Below are 19451 nucleotides of genomic sequence, written 5' to 3'. Positions count from 1 at the left end.
CCATCATATTCCACTAATAAATGCTGTTTTGTGTACAACCCCTGAGCGTTGGGGATTATTTTGTAATTTTTGCCGAAGGTGGCTCTGGGACGTCATAACCGTTGAAAACAATTGAATATTCGTTTGTGCGTTGGCGTCATATTGAGGATTCTCACCCAAGCTAAAAATGATGGTCGAGCTGCAGTTTCCCAATTAAACACGAAAAGTACAGCGGCTCGAATCCCGGTTTGTTGTGCAGGAAACAAATTAAGTCTTATGGCCATATTGTAAAACAAATATGTTATCCAGCATAGAGTCTATTCCTTTTAGGAAAAAGATGCACAGACAAATAGGTGAGAAATTGCACGCTATAGTATGTGGAAATATACAAGGGTGCGACCGGAAAGCCCATGTTCGCGGAGCGGAGGCCCCTGGCGGGCCGAACTGCCGCAGCCGGCCCTGGATAGCCCGGATTCCCCAAACCTGTCGAACGACCTCAAAGCCATTTTCAGGCCTGTTTCGATGATATCCTCCATCACACCCCTAATACCAAAATTTCCCTTTCCTGCTGATTTGTAGATGCGTAATAATTCCCGGATAAAATTATGTCTATTTTTAAACTGAGCTCACTTCTCAGGTGAGTGTCCGACAAATCATCATTATACGAGTACAAATAATTGAGGTAAATTGGTGCTCATACGAATTTGCCGCGGTAATTACATGTTCATTTTGCTGAGAGAGAGATTATATAGGGGATGATTGAAAGGGGCCTGTTTCTGTCCATATGTATCAAACTAAAATACGACTTTTTTATGCCTGTGCCGTTTCGGTATGATAGCCGTTAAAATGGCCTTATCTACGGCTGGAATCTTAAAGAGAAAACATCTAAACATAGAAGAAAGGTAGATTGGGTTGATTGAGTTCTGAAAGATGTGCCAATATTATTAAAAGACGGTCTTAACTTGGACAATGGCAAATACTAAAAAAAAAGAGCTAGAGCGATAATTTCATAAATTAATTTTGTTTATTTAGGAATTGTCTCAAAGTTCCAAGGATAATGGAAAAACCTCTGGATTATGGAACATTGGAGTTGGTAATCCAGGAATCTAGCCTCGTGTTAGGCCTAGAAAACGTGAATGGTAAGTTAACTAAGGAAACTTCCAAATACCGCTGCATATAACTTTAAGGAAATAACGGCTGGAACGTATATTGCCTCGCTATCGACGTTAAACGTCTCAATTACAGCCTTAAAACTATTAAATCCCTGTTAAAGTAATTTAAGGTTAATCCCATCAAGTTCTATTCTTTATATTTTTAGCTTCTAATTTATCCTCAAGCAGAAGAAAGTTTAAGGCTTTTCTTGAGATACCGATCGGTACCCGTCAACTGGTTGTGCAACTGCTCCATATTTTCCCGGGATATCACTGTTTCATATTTAAAAACCGGAAAAAATGGGTACCTTCACCTTTTGGAGATTTTCAGAAATATTTCGAAATTCTTGTTATACTGATTTTCGGGTTATAGGAGTGAAACCTCATTTGAGGAGCTTTAGAAGGATAACGCTTCCCGGAACACCTGTTTAGATCTTTTGTTGTGGGACATAGTGGCCGGGTTATTGCCTAGTTAACTAAATAACCAGTTTGACGAGGGTGATTCTTGCTTACAAAATTGTCTCAAATTATCAGACTATATGGGAGTGCTTTCCACACTTTTTTGACTATTAACTCACTGATTTTCCTCTTTTTGGGAGCACATAAAGAAGGCCATTTACTTGTGTGAAATCACAGCAGTCAGCAGTGATGCTGGTAGGGCCTACAGACTTTGGAAAGGCAAAGACAATTGTTATTTTATCCGTCAAATAGCCCTCATTTCCCTGATTTCCTGCATTTAACGCAATCTAATTTTTAGTTGTTTTCATGCCATTCGCTTCGTTCTAACTTCATATCGCTGAAAGCCACTTAGCAATAAAACTCTTTTAGAATAAATTAGACTCTTTTAGCATTCTTCCATTGTACTCGCCCTGCAAAATTTTAATTCCGATAAGAGCTTCAGATTATAATTCAGCATCATAAGACCTTTAGTGGAACTTTAATATTTTTTCTGTTGGTCAACAGACCGAGCAACGGGAATTATAATGTTATCGAGATTGACATAAATTAAAGACTGTTTACTCATACGCGTGAGTTAAAGTGTTTGTGACCACTCCAAAGAAAACAGCATAGGGTGGCTTCTTGGCAGCAGAAATCTACTGCCTTAATCCAATAGAAAGTAATTAGACATGGGTAAACGTACGTTCTGGCAGAGGGTAAATTGCAATCAATCAAGGTTATTCGAAGTTCGTTAATATGTCACTTAATTCAAGGGATTAATAAGCTACTTAGGCATGTTCGGAACGTGTTTCGTTTGATCCGAAAGTAGACTGAACCTTGAGCCTTTTAGGTGGAAAATATTTAAATTTCAATTCCGCTGTGATTCATAAGTAAATAAATCTCTTTATTGAACCGTGGGCATGATTTGAAATGCCTTTATTTGCCAAAAGTTATATATAGAAAGTAATCCAGGTATGGCCACGTGATTGACGGAACGCCACAATTTCAATCAAAATCGCTTTGTGAAGGATTTAGGGCCGGACTTATGAATCATCGGGTATTTATTACATTCGTCGTCTACAGCTCATATGTATTTTTAATGTATCAAGAAAACTTCTGCATACAGGACGTTTGCTAGACATACGGGGCGAATTTATTAGGACTGTCTATGTATAAACATGTGTCCGGCATCCTTTTATTTCTGAAATATATTTCATTCATGAATTTGAGCTTCTGACCGCTTCCTTGCCCTCCATTCGTTGTCATTTCTATGTAACGTCAAAGGTGGTTGATGTCAGACAATGGTACAGTGGGAGGAAGTCTATTTTACGGGACATGTTAGGTGTTTCTCCACTGAACTCACGAAATTTATTATTTTCATTATTCGGTGACAGATCTGGAGGCCTGGGAGGACATTAATTAATTTTGATCCTATAGTTTTTAAAATTTCTTTAGTCTCGAAGATAGCCCAATCGATATTAATCCACACATCAAAGCGGAGACGCCGGCCGGGCCGTCTCAACTCACGCACTTGGTCTTTGTCGCAGGCATACTAAATGTTACGCGGTCCTTCTCTCACTTGCACAATTTCCTTGTTTCTACTTAAATAGGTTTTACCTGTAGAATTATTTAGCAGTTTTTTGGGCAATTAATTTACCAAGTTTTTTCTGTTTCTAGGAACATGGTTTTCCGGAATTTTACCCCACTGTCCTCAACACCATTTCGTTCTTTTAAATTCGAATTATTGAGAGTTTATCTGCATTTACTACTTATAACTGCTTGATCTTTTTCGGTACAAAACATGCAAGATTCCGGAGATATGTTTATAGGAACTTTTTTCTTATGTTGACTCAAAGTATATCCGTTTAAATTTGCGCCGTAAGTATCGGAAAAACCTCGTACGCACAACGTAAACGCCTATTCAAAAGCGCCTTGGAAAAGGGCCCACAGCCTACGCAGCCCTTCTAAAAAGGGGTCGCAGCCCCGAAGAAACATTTTTTTCAAACAAATTCGGAATGATTTGCCGCACATAGCATACAACAAGAAATTTATGCTGAAATTTGTGTAGTATAAAAGCATGGCGAATTGCTGGCCACACCAGAGATATTCGGGAGCCTGCTTATTCCACAGAGTGAAACCGAAATAGATCGCCAATCGAAGGACGTAACTGAAACAAAGAGGAACTTTATAAGAAAATTTCTCTTCGAAATCGCTCTGAGTTATATTCACCTGGGAAAATTAAGAGCTATGAATACTGAGGATATGAGCAGCAGCATTTTGTTTATGTTGTGCTGAACCTGCATGCTGGTAGAGCGGGTTTGTCTGTTACCTGAAACACAAAAGAGCAATTCAGGCTTCTTTATAACTAGTCCACATTAATGAAAGGTGACTTATGTATTTACTGTATAAGACCTAGTTTTTGTTAGATTCCTTATAAAGCTTTTCCAGAAGGATAAATTCAACGTAACAAGCACTATGTTCATCCAATTATTCTTTGCGAACGGAAACGTTTGCTCTAGAAATTGGTCGTAAAGGCGAAATATTTATTTGTCATTTCTTAGTTAAGTAGTTTGTTTACCTCTGAAAATTTCCCGTTAGTGATTTTTGTCCTAAAATAATCAAGAAAATGCATTTCCTAGAGAGAAAAGTGTCATTTTATTTTTCACCGCTTTGGATCTTATGATGACAATTTGCAAAAAGTATTCTATACTATCAGGGTGAAAGAACAAATTTGAATCTTGTTAGTGAAATATCCGATGGCAATAAGGCAATGGGTGAAGAGTCCTCCTATTCTTGATGATGATGACTGCGGCGGTATTTTTTTTGTCTGGGGCGTGACTCCAGACTAAATAAATTTTCTAGGTAGGATGATAGTAGAATCACATACTTTCAGCCGGCGTGAGGTTTTTACCCGCTAACAAACCCCGTGGGTTGAGGATTACGGGCCTGGTGCCTATCAATCTTTGATCCCTCGACAATAAAAAACTTTTCATATCCCAGCAGTTTTAGTGCCTGCAGCATAACATGTCTTACGAATTCTTGTGACGGTAACTGGTGTGCTTGTCGTATTTATATTGTGCGTAAGCGCGCTTATGTGAGTATGTGCATATTTTACTTACATGAAGCAACCGTAAATTATGTGTAATTAAAAATTTAACAAGTTGAAGTAACATTACCAGAAAGGCAGTAACTAGAAATTATTTTCAAGGTCTGAATATATATCTAAAAAATGTTACTTTAAGAAGCAACATTTTTAACCCAAATTTAAGAAATTTATGTGCCGTAAGGAGCCAAGCTTCTACTAAATTTCACTGCCCCGAAGAGACTTGTCTGAGATATTGAGAATTAAACTTATGAAGACTTAAATAAGAAACTTACGTCTCAATGAACAATCATCGTATTTGACCCTCCTAGAAGAAGTCGAACATTCCTGGTCAGAATTTCTGGTAGAATTGCTGCTCTGAAAAAACTTTAAAGCAAATTCGAAGAACAGAAATAAGGAGACGTACTTGAGACCCTACAGGGTAAAATCGCACCCCTTCCGATGAAAATCGTTCTTCATCTTGCAAACCCAAGTTGTGCGACCTGAACACTACCCTTGCTATGATAATATTCATAAAAACAATGAGGATAACTGGTATGATTAATGTGAAAAAAGTATCTAGGCAGTTTGTTATGTTCCCCCACAGGACGTAGTCCTGTCTGACTGCACAATCCGCTTTCTTATCATCGTGAACAAATATCAGTCCTGCTACCTGAAAAAAGTTCTATGTACAACTCATTTATAGCCATACTAAGGTAACTTACCCAAAAATAATGTATTTGCGACAAAAGGGCCACAACAACGATCCCACAAACTATGGATTTAGCCCTTGATACTGTGCAAATGTACTGCCTCCTCAATGGATACCTCACAGCAATAAATCTCTCAGTAGTAAACGCTACTGTCAACCACACGCTGAGGAACCCAAAAACATAGGTGAGGTATACAAACAGTTGACAAAACCCTTCTCTGTTGAACAAATCAAAGATTTCATTGAAACTGCAGTAGACCACGAAAACCATCATGAGGAACCCGAAATCTGAAACCTATGTTTGGCTTACTTGGAGTTATTGACGATCAAATCAAGGCTTACAGCGAGCGCTGCCAGATAATAGCTGGAGCTCCTCATTTTGAGGTGTGTGGTGCTCAGCACCAGGAAGGAGAGGATATTGCCCACGAACCCAATAAAGATGATGAAGGGGGTGTAGAACGTGTTTATGGTGTTCATGCATGTCTCCATGTAGCCCATCATCGGTATGTAGTCGACGCTGTCATTGTAGGACAAGTTCATTTTGAAATCATACACATCGTCAAAGAAGTTGTGTCTAGATGAGTTGTCGGGAAGAATGCGCAGCATCTTTATGAGCGGCTGTCCATGATTTGCTGAAATAACAGATAGTTGGGGAAGCTTTTGAGAAAATTACTAGAAAACGAATACCCAAGAAAAATGGGGATTTCAAGTCTTTGATATTTGATAGCTTCTCGTTAGATTTAAATTCTTAAACGTGCGAATTTATTCCCTAACGCCGATCTATAGAAAGATAGATTTGCCTTTTTTTACGAATTATTATCGAATTAATAAGAGCTGTAATACGAGTTTGGAAGTGAAAGCCACAAGAGCTTTAAAAAAGTTTACAAATTCGAAAAATGAACTGTTCTATAGTATAAACGAGTTTTAATGCTGAAATTACTGCTATTATTGAGGCGATTACCCTCTCAAAAGTTTTACAATGACTGTGTTTTGAAAGGTTCTTTATGCAGCTTCCTGGAAATTTCATCAAGCACTCATCTTTTCGAGTTTTATGTATAGCTTGGCAATTTTTGAAAGCCTCGAATGCTTTAAATAAATCCAGAGTTGGAGCTGCGTCAATTTTTGAAATTGATGAAAACCTTCAAAATTTCACAAGGAATTTGAAGGATTTCATATCGCTTCATAGATGATTATGTGGATTTTTAGGAATTTTAAAAGCCTTCCTAGAGATCTTGAAGTACCGTCTGGCGTGTCTAGAACTAATTATTAACTTCCTTAAATTTTGAAAATTCCCTGAGAGACTTAAGGGACTTTTCTATCATTTCTGTAATGGTTCTGGGGAGCATCGGCAATTTTTAAATTATTATTCTACCCGATAGGACTTAATAACTTAAAGCATATTTAATTTTGGCCTGACGGCCTTAGAATTGATTAAAAAGTGCTCTAAATTCGCCAATTTTTTAAGTAAATTGAGGGAATTCTACGATATTTTTGTAATGCTAACGAAATCGCTACGGATTTCTAGTGACCTTCAGCGATTTCATCATATTTTATCATGCGACTGAAGAGATCTTATCAGAGCAAAAACTTTGTCGATGTTGACCTGGCTTCCCAAAAATTGTAATTTGTAGGGATCTAATTAAAATTATTTGAAGGAATTGAAGAATTTCATCGAAATTTTTGAAGATTTTTCAATTACATTGTTGCCAGATTTTAAATGATTTTATACACCTCAGAACCTTCTTCCGAAAACCTATAAACTATTATGCTTTCGACTAACTAAAACTGGTTAATGACTAGCTCTCCAAATCATTCCAAAGATAATTAAAGGACTCTGGCGTATTTTATGGACGGAAGACGAATTTCTATAAGTTTTCTGAAATTTGGAAGTTTGATGAAAGATGAAATATCGGAAATTTATATTGGAAAAGTTACCGCCACGTCCATTTAACTTAATACTGATATTAACCGTTTCATTGTAAAATCGTCCCTCTGCAAGATCTTTTATGAGCATATTCCTCAACTTTTCTCTCAACTTAGATAATTTTCTCAAGAATTCTAAAAAAGTTTTTAATCAAATTCCCTTTACGGGAGCTCAAAAGAACTCTCAGAAAACTTCTCACTTGAAAATCTATCTCCGGTGAAACCTTTCCCTGGTCAATATTGCTTTGGAAGTCTTTTCTTTTACCAACCTTCACATCTCCCAATTTACAGCTGATGTCGACTTCTCTTATTTCAATGAATCTGCACTTAATTCCCGAAACTGAATTCGCGCTTGAAAACTCGTGATAATGGCGACAGGCTTCCTCGCAATGGGTGAACGCGACTGGATCGCCGAAGGGATGATTTTGGATTTTATCCAGACTTTCCCATTGCGCGCCAGGATGGATCTTGACGTCTGAAGCGTGTCCCTCCAATAAAATCCCCACAGAGTCCATAACGAACTTCCATTCGCACCTTATGAGTGGCTTTGAACGAAACAAGTCATCCTGGATTATATTCAATTTTCTGTCAATTCGGAGATAAAATTTTTTTGTGCTATGGGATGCTAAAGCATAACGCCACTGAAGGGCCAACACTTTAGGGGTTGTTCAGACGTTTTCAATCCCAAATAAATTGCCATGGGACAGCTCTATGGGGTTCGATTCGCAAATCCAGGAATATTTACGGATTTGATTGAATGAATGAAATGCGTTAGATGTAATCATCAAGTTTATGCTAGTTTAATTTAAAGGTGGTGCATCGCAGATCGAGTTGTTAATAGCGTTTTTCCATGGTGGAATTGGAAATTTTATTTGTCAGCTGTGTTGTTGATTGAGAGTGCCGCAGTGTTGACCCGTCACCGGACATTTTAATTGAATGTGTAGATTTCCTATGTGTGACTGCAAAGTCCAAAGTACGCGCTTTTATCACGATTTGTTTTTAGTCTTATTGCACGATATTCTACTACATCGTTATTTCAAGTTAATTTCAAGGTTGTCAAACTGAAAAGTAATTTATCCTTGTAGTACACTAGTGAAAATTTCGCTTTTGAAATTAAAAAAAAATCTATTACATTGTAAAATGGACAACAAAGTATGTCTCATAAAGCCCAAAGTTATGAATGAACTGCTGAATTTAACAAATCATTTAATCAATGGTCCAAATATATGTAATATGACGTGTTTTAAATTAAAAATAATCTTTTTGGTATTTTCATTAAAGAAAACATTGGCTTTGCATCCATTTAAAAAGTTCTTATTTGCTTTCTTTGGGGAATAGTTGAGAGCAAATTATTTCTGTATTTTCAAGATATTTCGATCTTGTCTGAAATTATTCCAGACGGATTCTCTGTTCTGAAATAGTTCTCAAAGTTTCCGAAAACATGTTTACGACTGGAAAATGCTTGTCCCTGGAGAGGAATAAAATTCAAAGAGGCTTATGAGCTATTGCCTGTTTCAGTGTGAGGATAACATTTATTACGAGCTGTGAATGATAATTTTTATTCATAATATTAGCAATTAATATATTAATTAATGATAAAAATTAATGGAAAGCTCTAATTTGAGAGCTTAGCGAAAAGCCTAGACCATTAGTCTAACTATGAAAAAACCAGCCATAAATTCTCCCAAGAAGGGCAAACGACGGTACATTTTTGATGATCCTGACGACATGGAATTGAACACAGTCCCGGATAGCGATAAACAGCTTTGCCTCAATTCTGGAGAAATAATAAAGTTCGCAGATTTGGCGATAGCTTCTTCAGTTATATTTTCCAGGTTACACCTTGAATACCGAATTCACGACATTTAGCTTCTAAATTTATGCAGGGTAGGATGGTATATTTAGAGCCTGGAGATCTGGGTTTAACCCCGTTTATCAATTGCCGGATAAAGAGACTTTCTCAAGTAAAAAAATGTATTTGGAAAGATTCTTTCATCGAAAGCGCCAAATAGGAAATTGTTGTTTGTTTGTGAAAATTGAAACGGCAGACACCTCTAAGCTCGTATATTATAGAGGTTTCAACGGGAAAACTTTTTTTTAATAAGAAAACTCTTCTTTTTTTAGATCGAGTCAACTTGTAATTGCAAATGTCAGTGGATTCGAATCTGCTACCGTTATCTCTGAGGCCGATGGGCTCCTCGCGGGTCCTTTGTCTGAGAAAGATGATAAATCCCCTCCACCTCCACAGTTCCTAGCCCTAATATGTAAGCGTTATTAAAATTTTATACAAAAGTGACTAAACACAAAAGTAATTTCGATGGTAGATCCATTTGACGTGACAATAATATAATGAAAAAGCTTTGCAGAATTTCGAAAATATTTTCCATTTCTAGCCAATTTATTGCTGTCTTGGTTGGTTTTTAGCAGGATTTTGAGCACTGGAGATACACGGGGCAACGCCAACAGGGTGGTTTTCGACCGATGTATAAGGGAGAAAACGAGGGATGCCGGGCACGGGCTTTTATTCCCCGGGGGCAGTTTAAGCTACGAGTTCAGATATCTATTTCATAATCCTTCACGGTGTTAGTCCGTTGCTTGTTTATTAGTTTACATGATGAAGGATCTGGGAATCTTAGAACAGACGGAGAACCTGCGTCTCAGATGGGGCATGGGCGATTGGATAAGGTTGGTGAGTATGAGATTATAGTAGATAATATTCAGGTAAGATGTCTAATAGTAAGATTATCGTAATGCTGGTGAGTTTACTAAATACAGGATTAACGTTGTAAATCACGCTTCGGAGAATTTCAGTAATATATCGAAACAAACTCTTCATAGGGATGAAATGTATAACATTTTTGGTCACAATATTACATGGATTTACGTATAAATCGGGATAGATCGCAGCATTGAAAAATCCAATATATATTATGTTAAATTCAGACGGACAGAAATCATCCGTTCTAGTACAACGAAAAAAAAACGACAACCTTGCAATAGTTTTTTGTCCAGCGGCGACGACATGCTTTACTGGTATGACGGCATGGATAGAGGATTTCTGATTGCGAACCTCGCCAAATGTATTGAATTTTTGACTGATTAATATTTATCCATTGGTAAAGTGGCTTCATTCAAACCCCTTTACCAAATTCGTAATTTTATAATCAACTTTCCCCGTATACAATACAAAACTATTCTTACTTTAAAGTTTTAGAGGAACTTCGTTTATGTTTATTCATTTAAAGTGAAACAAAAACGAAACTTCCTACTGCTGCATATATCAAGATTACGATCATCGACAACCTAGAATGCGGAACTTATTGAAAATTTGCTCATGAACGAAGACAATGTATCGTGTATAGGCCCTACCCGGACGGGAAAAACTTTGACAGTTATTAAAAACTAAGGAAGAACAAGTCTATTTGCTATTTTATTAGTTTTTCGTTCAACACTACGATTAATCCAACAAGTATTAAATCGACATTTTCAGCGAAAAATTTATAATTTTCATTCAGTATTTGAGTGACTTGAATCTGAGCAAGGGGCGCAAAGGAGTATTTTCTGTTAGAATATGTACCATTATAAGGTTCTAATTTTAAGTTTCGTTAAAGCTCACAATATTTTTATTTTACGGGATTTATGTAGTTTTCCAAGGTGTCCTCAAATTGGATTCTGTCTCGGTGAAGGTCAGGAACGTCCATTCCATCATTCCAATTTTATTTACAATAAAAAGTCGTAAAAAAGTAAGTTAATATATTACGCCAATTAATAATAGTGAACTGCTAATAACATTAGAAAGAGGCTTTGCTCTGTTATTATTTACAGCATTGTGTTGAAGAAATAATCAAAATGGAGTTTGTGGTGGGGGGTAAGTTCAATTTGGAACTTTTAAAAATCAGTTTTTTGATTTTTGAAGCCCTCTAAGGCAAGGCAATTCTGGCTCTTGTAGCCTTAATGCTCAATGTGGTGGAATTCCTAATGGATTTTGTTGCACGGTGAGTAATAAGAATTATCTTTATATGCTTGCTTATAGGATATTGAACTAACAAAGTGGTTTTTAGACTTAAGGGAATTTAGAGAAAGCAGCAGCTGCGGCTCTCTCTTGTGGTGGTGAGATGTACTGTTGGCAGGAGGATCAAATATGGTTTTTAAGATAACCCTCCAAGAAAGTCCGCAATACACACATAATAAGACAATTTTCCGCTTTTATTTATAGTTACGTAATACAATATATTTACCAAAGAAAGTGAAAAATAGAGCCACAACTTGTGATAAGGATTAAGTTGAGCTTTTGGCTAAGTTTTAATTGACTTGGTCCCCAACTGAATTCATTTATTGACTGAAATGTGGCTTCTTGGTAAAAATATTTCCAAGGGATTAGGTTTACTTTTAGTATGTACAAGAATAGCGCAAGGGAATTATTTATAAAATAAAAATGTATTGTAAATGAACAACCCTAGAAAGGACTTAGCAAAAAAAATCCTCACGCATATGTAATTTAGAATCGCAAAAGTACGTCCTCATTCCACTTGCAAGTTTGGGAGGAGATATTGGGCATAATTAAAGCTCTATAACTCTAAAGTCTAAACAAAGGAGAAAATTTATCCTCATCTAACCTTGATCTGGTTCTCTTAGTAGACATAACTTGCCACTTCTCTTACTAAACACTTTTTATTCAAATGATAAGACATTCGTTATACAAAAAAAAACGGAAATCAAATGTTGTGTCCATTGGAAACCTGTCTAAAGCAAAGTTAATTAAACGGCCGTAATTCTCTAACGTCTCAAAACTTTAACTTTTCCATAAATAGGAACAAAATTTGTTTGAAATAAGCAGCTTTAAATAATCAAAAGTTTCTTTGCTGACATTTTTAATACTTTGCCATACCAAGGGAACAAAATTTGCAGCAAAAAGACCTTTATTGTGACGAAAAATATTAGAGAATTCCACCCATTTGGGAATACCTACCAAATACTTTTGAAACATGGCGAAATTGACGTTTCAATTCCTCCAATTGCGACCGCTACTTCTAGATCCTCTACCCCTACCGCCGCCTCTGTTCCAGGTTCCTCCGCGACTGCCTGATCTTCCTATTAACCACAAATTTCATTATATTTAAAATCGTTTAAAAGATAAAATACTTACCAAAATTACTACTAAACTTTCCACTAGGGGGTTGGTACAACTGCCTATCTTCGCCTGCTTTATTGGATTTCGGACGTTTACCTGACGTTCCATTGCTTGAGTCGAAAGTAATTGGAGTATGTCGATTTGGAGATTTTCTAATATTGGGTTTAATCTGTTTTAAAGTAAATAAAATAATTCCAAAGCTCTCTAAATACAATCAATTACTGCTATTCTTACCTGAGGAACTGTCATAACCTCATCCTTGAAAGACAACCTGACCTGACTCTTATATAAAGGTGGCTTGTGGAACAAATCTTTAATCAACAAGTTTATGTTTGCAAACACCAATGGAGCAATTTTTACTTTTTCTTGGTCAGTTTCACTAAGGTCTTCAATACTTCCCAACTTTCCTTGCATGGTCCGTTTTAAGCCGCGCTTACATCCCTGAACTCCCCTCGCAAAATACTGGAGTCTTAATCGAAAATCTGCAATCCTTTCCTCATTTGTTAAAAATTCTGGGCATTGTGCTGCTAGTTTATGAAAAGTGTACAGCAGGCATTCAACAACTGTGAAGTTGAGATTAAGGATTTTGTTTACATCCACATCTTCTGAAGGCAAAGGCATGTATTCCTATAATAAACTGTTTATTAGAGAAGTTGACATACTATGTTAGTAAATAATGCACCTTGAGTTTATCAAATACTTGCTCAACAATTTCAGAAATGTTTTCAATTTTCCAAGAACAGGCACTCAGTAATGCAAACTGCCTTAGTAGCCTTAATTGATACTGTTCTCCATCATCCAAAGTTCCAATGGTGTGCCATTGTGATAATACTTCCTTGCAGTAATAGACCAGAAATTTAGATGACTGATTAACCGCCTAAGAATTAGTGGAAAATACTAACTTGAAGGGGTAATTAGCATTATGACTTACACTAAACAGTGGCAGGATAGTGTCAACGCACATGATTAACCGATCGGTGTTATAAGTACCTTCTTCTAATGGATCAAATTTCTCATTTATTTCAATTTTCTGCTCTACCAGGTTAATCAACTCCTTCTGACCTTCGGATGTTTTAGCTATTTTTAAGCTTACCAGATAGGGCATTACAGTCATAAATTCCTCTGCTGTGCAATCCTATAAGGAGAATTAAAGAGTTGGTTTTGCTAGTAATAAGAAAAAACAACAAAAGATTTTTATTAAGGATGGAAAGGGTTGTTAGTAAGAATTGCAAAATTGAATTGAGGATATAAAAGTAAAAAACCTTGAATTCACAGAAAACATTAGTTTGTAGTTATTGTGGAAATAAAACCCCACCACTGTTGATGGTTGTGAGTTGATTGAGATTGAACTGTATGTGATATGGGAGTTTGTGTTTCAATAAAATTCTAGAAAACCCCTTTTATGGTTCCATCTAAAGTTTTTTTTTCCAGCAGTTTTTAACTGGTGGCAACTTACCAATAAGATCTTCTTTCCCACACTCTCGAACAAGTCAGAAAGCCCGGGCACATCTTCATTAGTTCCATTTCCAATATAGACCAATCTCTTGTATACAAAATTGACAACTTTGTCTCTCAAGCCCTCAACTTCTGATCCAAGATTAGATAAAATTCCTTTGGCAGCATTTAATCTGTCCTCCTTGAAAACTTGAATCAACAAATTACAGGCAACTAAGTGGTCCTGATCCTCCAACTGGAGCAACTGAGTTAAAACACTGGCAATATTCATGACATTCTCTTTATTCTCTTTGCAAAGATGTGGCAATTCTTTCATGGCACAAATTCGCACATCCCCATCAGTCTCTTCACAAAAATCCAAAAGGGCATTTAAGGCCTGTTCTTGTAATGCTGGAAAATGCTTGTAAAACTGGGAAATTATTTTTGCTGTCAGTTTCTTTTCTTTGGGATCCTCTTTGGGGCTATTGATGCAGTCCAAGTATTCGGCAGAGTGCTGCAGAATGAGAAATAATTAGAAAAAAAAAACAGTAACAAACTTACATTAACTACCTTTTGAATTATGTTGCATTAATAATTAGCAGTTAAGAATTAGTCATAAGAAATTAAGAAAGTGCATAAATTTTAAGCATAAATCAGGTGAATATTCTGTATATGTTTGGGAAAAATGCCTTCATATAGAGGATATTGCAGGTTGTTAAGGTTCAAGTGACTAATTCATCAGTGAATTGTTAGCAATAATTTTCGTACTAGTCCTTAGTAAAGGGTGAATGTTATTTTTAGGTAGATTTAAATAAGAATATCAAGAGAATAGTGTGAAAATTTTTATTGGTGGGTGAGGCGTTACTCCCAAACAGAATACTCCAGATACTAACCTCCGAAATTTTGTTATCATATACCGCTGCGGAGAGGACCATATATTTGTCATACAGCACATTTAATGGATCAGCCATTTTGGAAATTGTTTCTTTATTATATAGGCAGTAAATATTAACTAGATCTAGCGAAATTGTAATAAATCGATTTATAAAGAAAAAAAACTTGCACCGCAATCGACAACCGTCATTTGTACAAGAAAAGACATGACAAGAAACATGGATTCTTGTATGACAAAATCAGTATTAACTTCCGAGTGGACCGATGACAGTTACATTTAACTTTCTGCTATCATTCTTTGCAAGTCAGAGTGAGATGGATAAATGTCTGGACCACTAAGAGTGACATACCGAACATATGAAATCCCTTTACTTTGACTTATTGATTTCTATCAATAAAACCCAAAATAGGTAGTAATGTAGGTGACCAATTATTATGCAAACTGTCAACAATTGTCATACAATTTTTTTTCCTTTGCAAGTGCTAGTCGTTCAACCACAATAATTCTCGTACTTATCATCATGACACAGAAAAGTCAACAGCAAAAGTGTATTCTTTCACTTGCGTCAGAAATATTTTAATTTCGAAAAAGGGCCAAGGTAAACTTGCACTGTTGGGACTTTAAGTAAGGTTTCTTCGTACTCTCGCTTTTCTAGCGAAATGTAGGTATGCAGCTATACATATACTTATTTTGCGACACAGCTCTTGATTTATGCAATCATGCAAACACATAGGCGGTAACTTTGAATTTTAGTAAAGTCGAGAACTCGGTAATTGACGTTTTATAAAGCCAGGAAGACGACCAACGAAGTTGTTCTTTTCAAAGTATTGCTTAGAGGAGTTGGTGCGCTCCTCATTGAGGTTACCCCTTAAATTGGTTATTTGCTCGGAGACTCCTTAGGTAGAGCATTGATAAGTGACTCATATTTAATCCATTAAGTTCTTGCTTTACGCGATATAGTAGACCAGATATTCTTTATATTCTGGATTTATCAAGTTCGGTGGTATTCAAGGCTTTCATATTTGACCAAGAGGGGGATTTGCCGGAGTATGGAGAGGCATTCAAAGAATATTGGGATTTTTATGATATATATATATATATATGTAGCTATCAAGTGCATAGCTATGAGTTGCTGTTTGAGCCTAGGAAGGGGAAGAAACTGATTTTCCACAGCAATCCAAGTATCGGCTTGGGTTCTCCTTCACCTCCTTGAACTACAATTTGTGTTATATAATCTAAAATTTCTCCCTCATGTAAAAAACCCTCGAACCTCATATAACACTCTAAACACGTTTCTCTAGCATTCTCTTAACAAATCGTTCTAATCATCGGAAGAAATTGCGCCCATTAAGCTGAGAAAAAGTGAGAGGCGCGTTAATATTCATGGCTCATCGCGGGCTTTACGAATGCGTCTTCGAGCCTCCGCGGACGCATAAATCAAAAAGCGACGCCGACCGACGCTAAGCGGCCTTAAGGGACGCGTTTCGACGCCCGAACCGATTTGATCGATGGGGCGGGGTGGTTATAACTCGATAAAACTGCGAGAATTGTCCTCGTTTTTAAAGGGTTTTGGTGACAATTTCTTCGTGTAAATTAACTCCAGGGCCTACACGCAGCCTTATCGTTTAAAGATGTTCTTTGTTTGATTTACTGCAGCCAACTTTATCTAAAACATTAAATCTGCTGAGATAAAAATAATTGTGTCGGCTCGTTTTGAATGTTAATTTATATGTGTTTATCTATGACTAAAGTTTATCCTTTTATTCTGGAGTTATCATTGGTGGCATATGGTGACGTCCTAAATCCTGAGTCATATATAAAATTTTCCTAAACCAGCGAACTTTTGGAGGGAATGAAATCAAGACCTTCATAGAACTGGTGTGCAGCCATAAATTTATTATAAGTCGGTTGGTTACGGTTGTTTCGCTTAGTCAAAGCGTCATTGTTTGCAACTTGTTAAACATGTCCAATTTAGAGAGACTACCTGCAGGTATGGACGCTCAAGTAGTCAAAAGAGGGCTTAGCACCCTGTGCCAATTTCTGAATGAATTACAAGCCTTTTGAGAATAACCTATTTCTTACAAAGGGGTGGGTACCAACGGTCTCCATGCGGAGCAAACATTTTGGGACAAATTCGCGCCTATCGTTATGCAGGCATCCCCCAGTGGGCCTGTTGAGTTCACAATGTCGACGGCGCGGCTTGAAGTACACCGAAAGCTAAATTATACCTCATCATGTGGGTTCTGGTACTTCGTACTTAACACCCTTTATTTGTTCTTTACATGATCATAATCGCGAAAATTGGAGGCCTCCTTGCGTGCAAGGCCTTCGACATATGCCGAATTTTGATTTATTGCCTCCATATTGCGGAGAATATGGAGCGCTTTAAATGATATGCATTTGGGGATATGACCGATGGTTGGTTTAGCGTAACAGGTTAAGGAATACTTCCTGAGCTTAAGAATTCAATGTGTTGCGTTAAAAAAAAGTTTGATTTATTCTGTGAGCAACGAGAGCATAGGTGTCGATTTTTCGAGTCTTTTTATTTATGTTTCCTTCGATTTTTAAGGGTTTAATTTCAAAAAATTCGAAATTTTTAACTATTTCTTGCCGGTTTTCAATTTTCGAACGTCAATATCTCGAGAACACGTGGCGCAATTACCCTAGAAAGGCACTCAAATTAACCGACTAGACGTCTTCTATAGCCCTACGAATTTGTGCTCGGACGCCTCTGAGCCTGAAAGTTGATTTCTAAAATTGTATCGTTTTCTGTTTATATTTGAGAGTATTGAAAATTCTAAATAGGCACTTCATAGCACAAAACACTCGGATACGGAAAAAAAGCTGTTTTGAACTCATTTTTTGTCTTCTGTTGGGAACGTAAATATGCGACTACAATAGGGCTTATCTTCTTCGTTCTGCAAAATTCAACACTTCACTGCAAATATTGAGTTTAGTAGTGTTAGTTAAATGTGAAGGTCCAATAATTTAAAAGTTATGTTAGCCTGAAATTCATACAAATGAATTTCTGCCGGCCTGCCGATCATTAAGTAAGTATAAGTAGATTCTCCCTTCATTCACATTTAAGTGCATTGAGTATGCACGATCTGAAAATACGTATTCTCCTCATTCGGTCCAGCTAGGCATTCGTGTGAGAAATAACAGAGGGAAGTAGGTCTCTGCCGTTATGAATGTTCATATTTTAATCCATGTTCGATAGGTGGTCTTAAGGGTAATCTGCACCTCTTAATGTACAATTTCATAAGAAGCGTTCTAAGGCTCTTACTTTAAAACGTGATGCATTTAATAATGTTGAATTTTCTCATGAGAAATCTCTCTGATATGGTCCATATCTCGAGTACTGAAATGCGCCTCAGGGACATTTAGCCCCCAAAGGGTTAGACCCTTCAACTTCTTCCTTAATTGTAATGAAAGCTGTGTCATCGGCAAACAATACAGTGTTGACACCTGACACCCCTACATCCGCATCTGATGTCGTTAAGAAGTCATTTATCACAAATATCATAAAAACAGAGGTTCAAGCAGCGAACCTTGAGGACCTGCCTGCTAAATATCCCTGACCTGTGAATAAAATTTAAGTTTAGAAGCTAAATTAGAATGAGACACGCAATCAAAAGTTTATTGCACGTTGCACAAGATAACATTAAAATCCTTCTTCAAATCCCTAATCTTATTGCATGGCGAAGGAATAGTATCACTGGTATTCAGGTCTTTATGGAATCCAAAGAGTTAATAACAGAATTCAAGGACGTGCTACGTCTCTGGTTTTCTAAGGGAACCGAAAACCCCAAACTTATAACAAAGTTAAGACTTAAGTTGAAAAAATCCCATCTAAAACTCAATGGCGTATCAAGCTCATGATTCCCACTAACAGTATAAAAAAATAACGTTAACAATTTCTTCAAAAAATCGTATTTGCGTTAAAAGACTAATTGCGCCACTGTGGGTTAGGAGAAAAATGACTGAAGTTTCAGAATTTTATTTCTTGGCTTGAAAATCTGCCACGACACTGGCTGGGTATTTCATTTCTAATATCTAAAGAAAGTACTGGTTTCGATAATTTTGTGGTCACATGCTGTTTTTACAAATTCCAAGAATTAAAGAATCCTCTGCAATTACTCAGCGGCGTGTCAAAATCAGTTTCTCTTAGGACTACTCAGGAAAAAATGTAACCGAAAAACATATATATTTTTAAATTAAATAATTATTGTTCATGCCACTGATATTTTTAACAAACCAGCAATTTTTTAAATCTTCAGAACGGGTTTTAGAGAGACTCAGTGGTGTATCAGACTGACTTGTAAATAGGAAAATGCGGGATGAATTTGTCTTTAATCAATTATTTTAAGAATGTGCGTACGGACCAACTACATACGCGACTGATTTTTTATAACAACGCAGTGGCGCAGATGCAATTTCGACAATTAATCCCTAATATTTAAAAAAGTAAGAAAGAAATTCTTATTTAAGAGAGGGCGGCGCGGAATCGGACCTCGATTCAATGAAATAAATTTTAATGAAAATATACGTATTAAAATTGGAAAATATATACTAGCAAAAATCGGCAAAATCAAGAAAATCTTCTAATAAAAATGCAAACAATACGTACAATTTCTTGGATGTTCCATGGACGTACCTCCTCCTTAAACCTTGAAATTGGTTTATCGCCTTGTTTCTATGGAAAT

At 36.6% G+C, this 19451-nt stretch overlaps 3 protein-coding genes and 1 long non-coding RNA gene across 8 annotated transcripts in view; 2 read left to right on the top strand and 2 right to left on the bottom strand.

Annotated features, from left to right (window-relative positions):
* Positions 1 to 481: 481 nt before the first annotated feature.
* LOC136343473 (uncharacterized) lies at positions 482 to 14893 on the top strand. Of its 2 annotated transcripts, XR_010732790.1 has the most exons (4): positions 482 to 1118; positions 9410 to 9549; positions 9710 to 11280; positions 11347 to 14893. It is a non-coding gene; the product is annotated as an uncharacterized lncRNA (long non-coding RNA). The 2 variants fall into 2 exon arrangements; XR_010732789.1 differs by having other exon boundaries at positions 9710 to 14893.
* cass (cassowary) lies at positions 3319 to 14950 on the bottom strand. 2 transcript variants are annotated; one of them, XM_066290207.1, is made up of 7 exons: positions 14744 to 14950; positions 13873 to 14364; positions 13348 to 13551; positions 13099 to 13293; positions 12651 to 13043; positions 12428 to 12585; positions 3319 to 3352 (listed from the first exon to the last, which is right to left on the bottom strand). In XM_066290207.1, the coding sequence occupies exons 1-7, from the start codon at positions 14819 to 14821 to the stop codon at positions 3334 to 3336; spliced, it is 1539 nt and encodes a 512-aa protein (XP_066146304.1). In that variant the 5' UTR covers positions 14822 to 14950; the 3' UTR covers positions 3319 to 3333. The 2 variants fall into 2 exon arrangements, with proteins under 2 accessions (XP_066146304.1, XP_066146303.1); XM_066290206.1 differs by lacking the exon at positions 3319 to 3352 and adding an exon at positions 11938 to 12376 and having other exon boundaries at positions 12432 to 12585; positions 14744 to 14948.
* CNMaR (CNMamide Receptor) lies at positions 3364 to 7673 on the bottom strand. 2 transcript variants are annotated; one of them, XM_066290208.1, is made up of 7 exons: positions 7555 to 7673; positions 5705 to 5994; positions 5376 to 5657; positions 5078 to 5323; positions 4947 to 5028; positions 3798 to 3897; positions 3364 to 3735 (listed from the first exon to the last, which is right to left on the bottom strand). In XM_066290208.1, the coding sequence occupies exons 2-7, from the start codon at positions 5966 to 5968 to the stop codon at positions 3486 to 3488; spliced, it is 1224 nt and encodes a 407-aa protein (XP_066146305.1). In that variant the 5' UTR covers positions 5969 to 5994; positions 7555 to 7673; the 3' UTR covers positions 3364 to 3485. The 2 variants fall into 2 exon arrangements, with proteins under 2 accessions (XP_066146305.1, XP_066146306.1); XM_066290209.1 differs by lacking the exon at positions 7555 to 7673 and having other exon boundaries at positions 5376 to 5650; positions 5705 to 5977.
* A 2696-nt stretch (positions 14951 to 17646) lies between the features above and the next one.
* The window catches only part of cad (caudal), a 28228-nt gene continuing 26423 nt past the window's right edge, over positions 17647 to 19451 (top strand). For both annotated transcript variants that reach the window (XR_010732788.1, XM_066290210.1), the window contains exon 1: positions 17647 to 17795. The gene's annotated coding sequence lies outside the window, so the exon portion shown is untranslated. The remainder of the gene's footprint in view (positions 17796 to 19451) is intronic.

Source organism: Euwallacea fornicatus, chromosome 15 (assembly GCF_040115645.1).
Source record: "Euwallacea fornicatus isolate EFF26 chromosome 15, ASM4011564v1, whole genome shotgun sequence".
In the NCBI taxonomy this organism is placed as follows: Eukaryota; Metazoa; Arthropoda; class Insecta; order Coleoptera; family Curculionidae; genus Euwallacea; species Euwallacea fornicatus.
This window is presented reverse-complemented; position numbering and strand designations above follow the sequence as displayed.

What these genes read in the sequence shown, in the direction of transcription:
- CNMaR (XM_066290208.1), bottom strand. Translation starts at nt 5,968, where the DNA reads ATGCTGCGCATTCTTCCCGACAACTCATCTAGACACAACTTCTTTGAC. An exon ending in CGCAAATACATTATTTTTGG is followed by an intron (nt 5,324 to 5,375) that starts GTAAGTTACCTT and finishes AACTTTTTTCAG; the next exon opens with GTAGCAGGACTGATATTTGT. An exon ending in TTTACCCTGTAGGGTCTCAA is followed by an intron (nt 5,029 to 5,077) that starts GTACGTCTCCTT and finishes AAGTTTTTTCAG; the next exon opens with AGCAGCAATTCTACCAGAAA.
- cass (XM_066290206.1), bottom strand. Translation starts at nt 14,821, where the DNA reads ATGGCTGATCCATTAAATGTGCTGTATGACAAATATATGGTCCTCTCC. An exon ending in AGGTTATGACAGTTCCTCAG is followed by an intron (nt 12,586 to 12,650) that starts GTAAGAATAGCA and finishes ACTTTAAAACAG; the next exon opens with ATTAAACCCAATATTAGAAA. An exon ending in AAAGTTTAGTAGTAATTTTG is followed by an intron (nt 12,377 to 12,431) that starts GTAAGTATTTTA and finishes TGTGGTTAATAG; the next exon opens with GAAGATCAGGCAGTCGCGGA.